Below are 9,149 nucleotides of genomic sequence, written 5' to 3'. Positions count from 1 at the left end.
AAAGGGCTCTGTAGTTGTGCCTTGGCAACAAATCAAAACAGCCATCATATTCAGCGATGTTACCAAACCTAGACCCTTTTCTTTTCTTTTCTTTTCAATAGGGGAAGTTGTTACCAGCTATTATAACAAAGTTTCTCATCGATTCTTACCCTCCGAGGAAAGATACAAATGTGCAATCATATTTGATGGTTTCGCCAACGTGTCCATTATATCAATTCAATATATATTCTACCCACAACTAACCCACATTTTCAAATGGATGGCGATGCTATTTTTTTCACAACAATTGAAAAGACTCACTTTAGTATGCTAACAAATTAATTGTTTTCCGTGATTACGAGAATCTTATATTTGCTTTTCAATGCTTTATTTGTGGTCAAAAAGGTTTGTCCCCCAACTTACACGTAAACGTATTTTTAATTTCGTCTATTAGTATATATAACACATGATTATATATGTCTTCTAACCAGAGAAAAAAAAAACACAAAGGTATGTCAAATGCACACAATTGTGTAATAGTTTACACCCAAGTTTTTCATGCTTCAAATTTAAGTTTCATAGCTACCAGCATCTACACTGTGACTGTTTCAAAGTCAGTGTATATAAATATACCTACCAAACGTAGACCACACATAAGTTTTCTCTACCAGTTTAATTTATTTTAATCAATTTAATAGAGAATTAAATAGAGATTATCGATTAAACATTCAATTTTGTACTTTTGAAGATGATCTCTAATACTCTAATTAATATTTTGTTTTATTTTTTACATAAATATATATTTCTAAACAAAATAATAATTCTTATAACTTAGAGTCTTATTTAAAACATTTTGGTGTTAAATTTCAGAGAGATCTTATAAAATGTAAGTAATAACCTTATATTCTATTTATGACCCAAATATTTTTAAATTCGAATCTTGAATATGAAAATGCTGAGAAAAGATATTTCATAGAAGGTGATCAGTTAAGTGTTAAAAAAAATAGTTATGAGATCATTGTTTAAAAAAACACATGTGGAGACACAACTGATTATTCTTCCTTTAAATTATTCGTGTATTTAGATTGATGTCGTCAGTTTTTATATTGAAGTCACATGAACATTTTAGTAGTTGTTTATGATAGTTTTAGTTTGTTATGGATAAATTGTTTCACAACTTTGAACCAAACACGCATTCAGTACATTAAAAACCATAATAGATATAATTTTTTATGGGACAGACATGCGATTCTTTTAATATGGTTATTAAAGTAAGGTTCTTTCTATTTCAGCGTTAGGACAAATCCTTAATCATTAGTGATTTTTAAACATCAGCATGGTTCTCGAATAACTAAAAGGAAACCACAACACTACTATTTATTTCACTACTATTATTTTACAAAACATAATTGAAACAGTGGATGTTTTAGGATTCGAAACTTGTGATCCAGGGGAAGAGATAAAAGTTTCGATAAAGCTAATCTAAATTTTCAATTCTAGTAAGGCGCCTAAGACTGTCTCAATAGTCAGAAAATTAATTAATTCATTCAATTTTTAATAAAAGTGTTTAGATGCAAATTTATGTTTGAAAATAGTTTAAGTACATTTATCAATCGTGTTTAATAATTTAAAATTAATTTATTCAATTTTAAAACAAAGAAGAGCCATCTCCTCCATCGTTTTTTATTATGGTTCCACTTCAATGAGAGTAACTAACAAACTACTTAAACCACAGCAATTTTAAGGACTTTCAACAGTTTTCTTATTAATTTTTTTGGATTATATATATATATATATATATATATATATATATTATTAACAGATTTCTACTCACACTCAGAGCATTTAATTTTAGTCTTTTTGGCCTATAACTATGAATAATTTTATTGGAATTTACTTAATCAGATTTATTTGAATTTTAAATGTAATTATTGATTAATCTCAAATTTTTCATAAGCAAATGGTCTAATTCTTGACACAATAGACAATCTTATCTTATGAGAAAGTATTCTTGCCATCGACATGGTAGACTAAAAGATCATGAAACCTAAAAGTAAAATTTTGAGAAATAAATTGAAGAATCAAATCTACAATATCAAAAAAAAAATATTGGAAACAAATTCACACAAAGAAAATCTGATAAAAAGTATATTAAAAACAATATTTGAAACTTAATCACAATATGAAAATTATAAAGAAAAAAAATTTACAAATGGATACATAAAGAGGAGAAGGGCATTTCTTAGAGACATTTTATCATAGCTTGAATGTTTTTCTTAGTTTTCTACTTTCTTTTCTTGTAATCTTCCTTTTGTCATCCACATGAAAGATTAAACTTTTTTTTAGTTGATTCTCTTGTAATTTCACGTTAAATTATAAGGTTTTGCTCAATTTAATTTTGTTCTTAAATTTCTGTAACCATTTATGCTAAACGTTATGATTTTTTTTTTAATTATAATTTTTGTTATTTGAATTATTTTTTGAACACCCGTTGATAATTCAATTATGTTATTTAATTAGAATTCTTGTTTATTTTTCTTTATTATAAAAAATGTATTTTTTTCTTAATTCAAGATGTAAAAGATGTAAAAGACTACAAATCTCATGAATAGATACTTGAAGACGAGTGAGGTATTAATTAAATGAATTTGTTGATATTTATTTTATTAATTAAATTTGATTAACATTTAATGAATGATAATTATATGATAATTAATGAATAATTTAAAAATAAATGAACTCGAGAATGAATCTATTTTCTAATTCATTATTCTTATTTATTTTAATTTCAACGATAGAACTCATTTTCATTTATTTTTATAATTAACATTCTTTTAATACAAGACATGAATTTTTTTTAAACATGATTATAATTGAATTTGTTAGAAGAATATTGAATTGAATAAACCTATCTATACTATAATTCTATTAAGTTTTGATGCATTACCGTTTATTTCAAACATTAACCGATCCAAGACATTGTATTAGATTATTTGCACTCACTTTTTTTTAATTGAAAACCGACGTGTCAATATCTTAATTATTAAAAAGAAATTTAACTTCCAAAATTTATAATATATAATCCAAAAAGGCGAGATGGGGTACTTAAATGTAAAACTTGTTACATATCGTTCAATCATTTTCTCGATTCTTTGTTTTTTTATGGCAAATGGTTCCGCTATTATCTATTTTTTTATAGTTTCATTTTATATCAATTTTTATTTTTTCCTCTAAACCGTAAGTTTTGATTTTATTTTCATAGTTATATTAAATTTTGATTTGTTTCATAACAATAAATAATTTATTTATCCAGATTAGTTACAATAGACGCAGGAAATACTAGGTATTTGTTTTTATATGAGAGAAGGTGGAAAGAAAATAAGGTGCTACCGGTACTTGATAAGACGATTAATTATATATTTCTATGGATCCTAATATAAAACGTCAAATGTGTTTACTTCTATTTGGTCCTAATGATAGCGGTATTAGACTCAATTATTATGATCCAATAAAGTTTTGCTCTTAAATTAGAATTAAATCAATTTAGGGTGGGCCCTTGAGATGGATTGAGGGTACATTTTAACCAATTGATTCTAACAGACAATGGAAGTCAAATTAACTCTACAAAATACAATAATAGTTTTCTGCATTTGTGACATCACACACATATACTTACGTGGTCATTAAAAGTTACTGCTTTGTGTTAAAATAGGCCAGTAATTATGGACCAACCATACCATTTAAATCCCGCGGATTGCAATACCGTGAGCTGTAAATTTTTAAGCTCTCTTTTCCTCTCCGCACATTTTCTTTTTTAATTCTCTTCAGAAGCTTGTGCTAAAAGTTTGAGGGAATGCTAAAATTTCTCAAATTATTTTTCATCCATCCCTAGATGTAAATTTGTAACTCAAATGCTACATCAAACATTCTACACTGATAAATCTCAACATTGTTTTTTTTTTTAATTTCTTTCCATATGTTTTATGAACTTGTTAAAAGAACCCTCTTTAATTCACAATTTTGGGGCGTAGAAGCCACGATAATTAATCACGAGGTGTACTTTTTTATGGTTAAAAATTATATTTGGCTATTTTTGTGGCAGGATCATATCCTGTTAAGAACAGGAGATCTAAGCTAAAATTTGTGGGTTTATATTTTTTTATAGCAATTGAAGAAAGCATGAAGAAGATTGTAATGATACAAATTCATGCGTGAGTTACTATTCTTTTGAATCGACAACACTTGGCATTGTTTCTCCAAAGACTCAAAAAGAGCTCAAGTAGGTTTCTTGGAAGCCACTCTTGAAGGCTTCTACACCTTTATATATATCCACCCGCAAACGACACGTCTTACATAAACTCCATCGTATTCAAGCAAGCCACTACTTGATTGTTTCATTTTCATAACCTTTCTCAAATTTCTCTCAGCTTCTTTGCATACGTTCACTTCTTTCTGTGAAACTCGTATTTGCTCTATTCAGAATCATCTTCAAGCATGGAAGGGAAAACCAAGGACAGGGTGGACTTTGATGTGGGTTGCGGTTTGGTGGGGAAAATTTTCCACCTCAAAACCAATAACAGGCCAAGAAAATCCTCTGTTCATTCACTACCCATGAAGGCTTGCAACACTGCACAACAGAGAGAGCAGGCTAAAAACGAGCTCAAATCCCCTCTAAACCATGAACCAAAGGTTCCACGGGATAGCGCCATTGGAATCAATCCTACACTGAAGGGGGAGCAGAATCCTGCGAGAAAGAGTAGCTCTAGTCACCGTGCACCTTCTGCATACCGAAACACTCCAAATGAGAGACCCTCAGACGCTGCAAGAACCTCAATTCGACAAGCCCATGACCCAAATGACGAGAGTAAGCAACAGAAAGAGAACTCTGGTAATTCTCTGGAACTTGCTAGGATAAGTACAAGTGCTAGTCATCATCAGAACAACGAGACCAAATCCCCAGCCAAAGAATTTGTGTTACCAATAACTGGGAATTTGCTTGTGAATAGCAGCCCCCGAACTAGTGTTACCAAGAGCAAGGAGTCGAACTTCATGTCCGGTTCCTCTGCTTACAGTAGTAACGGCAACAAAGGCGTGATGGGGAATATCATGAGGAAGAACAGCAATGAGCTTGCGCAATTTCGAAGTCCAAGGAACAGCAGAGCGGACCCGGAGGAGATGAAGTCGATGGGGAATGAAGCCTACAAGCTAGGAAGATTTGAAGAGGCTTTGGTTTTGTATGACAGAGCCATTGCTCTTGACTCCAATAAGGCAACCTATCATTGCAATAAGAGCGCAGCTTTGATGGGGTTGGGAAGGTTTCTGCAGGCAATTGTCGAGTGCGAGGAAGCTATCAGATTGGAGCCTTCTTATGGCAGAGCCCACGACCGTTTGGCAACAATTTATTTCAGGTACTCAAAAGATAATAATGATGATGGTGTTGGTAATATGCTTCATTCAATTTTCCATGGACTAATGTAAACAAAAAGAAACTCTAGATGCCGTGGTGTTTGTTTTATTATTTATTACTTTTCCTTACAGAATTGATAATTTGATTGCAGACTGGGAGAAGCAGAAAAGGCACTGAATTGCAATGAAACAAGCCCATGTGTTGATTCCGTTCTCACTTTACAAGCGCAGGCTCTTCAAAATCACCTTACCAAATGCACTGAAGCTCGGAAAGCCAAAGACTGGAAAGCTATATTAAAGGAAACACAGGCTGCAGTATCTTTAGGTGCTGATTCAGCTCCACAGGTTAGTTTCCTTGGTTTCACATTTTTTTTAGGTTTCTTTCCAACGCCTAAACATTTTGTACAACAACGTTTTCTTACCCTTGATTTCGAATTTCATGTAATGTTTTCCACTTTGTTTTAACATAAAAGGTTCTATAGTGATTGATTGATGAATAAACGGCTGTGGTATGCCTTATGCTGATTGAAAAATGACTATGCATATCAGGTCTATTGTTTACAAACTGAAGCCTTGCTGAAGCTCCTAAGACATCAAGAGGCATACGCTACCTACGAGAAAATGCCAAAATTTGACCTTGATAGTTGTAAGAAAATATTCGGCCCAGCTCGTAGTGCTTACCTCATGATGATAGCTGCGCAAATTTACTTGGCAGCCGGCAGGTTGGTGGAAGTGTTTTATTTTGATGACGATTATCTTATTATTCAATCATGATTTCTGTATTTTACATGATATGTAAGCAAACATGCTAATTTTAAAAAATAAGGGACCTATGAACATCTAAAAGCAGGCTAAATAGTGAGAAGTGCCAACAATTGGGTTTTCCATTTTTTTAATTTATTTTATAAAGTTTGTGTGATAACGGTGACTATATAGTTGGTACTTTGTGTTTATAGTCCAATCTCACTTGAACAAATATTATATGTTAGATGCCAAAAGGTCAGAGAAAATCGTTATTTCTCCCTGCTATTAGTTGTTTGTATTGAATGATAATACGTAATATATTGAGTCTAACTAGTAATGAGTAAATGACCCTAAGTTATATTGGTTCTTTGTGTGCCGACAGGTTTGAGGATGCTGTAAGGACATCTCAGCAAGCAGCTAAACTAGATCCAAGTAACTTTGAGGTGAATGCAGTGGTGAGGAAAGCCAGAGCAGTGACATCAGCCAGAATGAGTGGTAACTTACTCTTCAAGGCATCAAAATTGACGGAAGCATGCGCTGTATACAATGAAGGACTAGAGCATGATCCATACAACTCAGTTCTTCTATGCAATAGGGCAGCATGTCGTTCTAAGCTAGGTCAATTTGAGAAAGCAATTGAAGATTGCAACGTAGCACTTATAGTTCAGCCTAGTTATAGCAAGGCAAGGTTGAGAAGGGCAGATTGTAATGCCAAGGTGCTTTAATATCTACTTCAATACTAACTTGTTTGTAGCATATACTATTATACTTGTTTTCAGTTAATAATTATTTTTTTGGACATATAATAGTTGGAGCGATGGGAAGCTGCGATTCAAGACTATGAAATGCTATTAAGAGAAAAGCCAGGGGATGAGGAGGTGGCCAGAGCTCTGTTTGAGACTCAGCTTCAGCTCAAGATGCTGCGTGGAGAAGATATTAAGGACTTGAAATTTGGTTCAAATTTGTTTTTCATCTCAACCAATGACCGGTTCAGACACTACGTAACATCACCTGGTAAGTCACTTTTGACTGCGTCTTTTATGTAATTGTATTTGGCCTTACAAATAACAAATTCTGATCAGATGTGGAAAATTTGAACAGGGATGTCTGTGGTGCTCTTTTGCAACAAGGCAACCCACAAACAAGTATTGTTGGTGTTGGAGCAAACCTGCAAGAGATTTCCATCGGTTAATTTTCTTAAGGTTGGTAATTTTGAATGCTCTAGGCCTTGCAGTTTGTGGTATTGTTCACTGAAAGATTGAAATAGAAATTCTTGAACTCTCTAAAGGACTGTTAGGGTGGTATTAACATGGACAAGCATGTGAGAAAACAGCATAGCATCTTTATGTAGGAGCAAAACAAAGTTTTACAAAACCAAATGCCTATATGGTGAATTGAAAAAAGAATTACATTGTCTCATACTTATAATTGATTTACATTTTCAGGTGGAGATTGAAGACCACCCCTACTTGGCAAAATCAGAAGGTGTGAACTGCATCCCAGCCTTTAAAATATACAAGAATGGATCAAGGGTTAAAGAAATTCCAGGCAACAACCACGAGTTGTTAGAAAAATTAGTTAAATTATATAGCAGTTGAAGATAATCACACTTCTTCAAATGAATCAGCTCTGAATAAATCAAGCTGAATTAGCTTATCATACCTGCTTCATAAATTTGGTCACCTTGCTTACAGCCTGTAGAAAAGTGTATAGGAGCAATTCTTTGTGTTAGAAATTGATTTTTTTAATACTTTGATGAATGTCTGAGCAGTCTTTTAATTCTTCATATTCGGTGTATATTGGTTTGGGAAACCTAAACAGTTTTTTTCGTTTGAGTTATTTATTCTTTACATGAGTGATTATTTAGGTTGCAATGAAGTTATGAGCAATATAGTAAAAGGAACACGATTGTTGTACATTTTATTATATGCAAACTTGTAGCATATACTATTATACTTGTTGTACAATATATATGTTTGAATAAATTCTTTTCAAACTTCAAAACGGTTAGTAGTTTCGGAGCTAAAACATAAAAAAAATTAATCCAATCTAGTATTATTATTCAAAATAATTTTAACTTCAAATTAAAATATATTTTGAATAAATATGAAATTTCATATTTTAATTTATAGGTGTTAATTGAGCGTAACTCACTGATGAATTGAGGGTCCCACCCAGAGCATGCTTATGGAGGCATTAGTAGCCCATTGTGTAAGTAATGGAAGCTACGTCTGAACCAAAATAGAAAATGTGTGTAGTACATAAAATTTACTGTTGAAGCGGTCAAAAGCTAGTTTTTTTGCGTATCGATAAATGTACTATGGGCCAAAGTTCAAATCTATTTTGGAATAAGTGAAAGGAGGATCTGTTTACGATTAAACCTAAAGTTTAAAAGGATAGGAAGCAAGTGGGAAGGGATTTGTGAAATTTGTGGACAGCCTATTAGACTCACTTGTAAACTATTTTTATACACTCAGTTTTAAGTGAAATAAATTTGAAGTTAGAGTAATTTTACAGGAAACTTGAATCCAAATTCAGAAGTTTGTTTGTACACCCAAACCTTGATCGTTAAGAAAGTTGAGTGAGAAATGTAGGAGAAAAATAGAGGAGAGTGAAAGTAAAATGATGAGTGTGGGACATACGAAAAAGATGAGTGAAAAGTGTGGTCGCAGATTGCGCCGCGGATAGTTAACCCATTCTCATATCATATCAAACCTTCATTATTCTAATTAAGGCCTCCTGTGTGGAACTTTCGCTTACTAATGGTTAACACTTTTTTATTTTCATGTAAAAAAGTTAAATTCATTTTACTTTATTATTTATTTATGATCAGTTCCGAATGTGGGACAGTTAGTGGAATATCATTGGACTATCATCTATACTTATACATAAAGGATTGCCCTCTTAATTGTTCTTAATTTGTTTTTCTATTTTGTGTCATTTTTTTTTCCATTTTGGTTATTTGAACATTTTATAATTTCAAAAATTAATAAAATAATTTTAAAATTTATTTTATTTGT

The 9,149-nt window shown here is 32.0% G+C and overlaps 1 protein-coding gene across 1 annotated transcript; it reads left to right on the top strand.

Moving 5' to 3' along the window:
• The first annotated feature begins 3,750 nt into the window (after window positions 1–3,750).
• Window positions 3,751–7,968, top strand: TPR12 (Tetratricopeptide repeat (TPR)-like superfamily protein). Its single transcript, XM_068625273.2, has 7 exons — window positions 3,751–5,387; window positions 5,538–5,730; window positions 5,935–6,107; window positions 6,512–6,845; window positions 6,939–7,143; window positions 7,231–7,331; window positions 7,575–7,968. The coding sequence occupies exons 1-7, from the start codon at window positions 4,474–4,476 to the stop codon at window positions 7,725–7,727; spliced, it is 2,073 nt and encodes a 690-aa protein (XP_068481374.2). The 5' UTR covers window positions 3,751–4,473; the 3' UTR covers window positions 7,728–7,968.
• The last annotated feature ends 1,181 nt before the right edge of the window (window positions 7,969–9,149 follow it).

The sequence above is a fragment of the Phaseolus vulgaris genome, chromosome 9, assembly GCF_051622355.1.
Source record: "Phaseolus vulgaris cultivar YP4 chromosome 9, ASM5162235v1, whole genome shotgun sequence".
Classification (NCBI taxonomy): domain Eukaryota; kingdom Viridiplantae; phylum Streptophyta; class Magnoliopsida; order Fabales; family Fabaceae; genus Phaseolus; species Phaseolus vulgaris.
This window is presented reverse-complemented; position numbering and strand designations above follow the sequence as displayed.

What these genes read in the sequence shown, in the direction of transcription:
- TPR12 (XM_068625273.2), top strand. Translation starts at nt 4,474, where the DNA reads ATGGAAGGGAAAACCAAGGACAGGGTGGACTTTGATGTGGGTTGCGGT. An exon ending in GGGCAGATTGTAATGCCAAG is followed by an intron (nt 6,846 to 6,938) that starts GTGCTTTAATAT and finishes GACATATAATAG; the next exon opens with TTGGAGCGATGGGAAGCTGC. An exon ending in CATCGGTTAATTTTCTTAAG is followed by an intron (nt 7,332 to 7,574) that starts GTTGGTAATTTT and finishes TTACATTTTCAG; the next exon opens with GTGGAGATTGAAGACCACCC.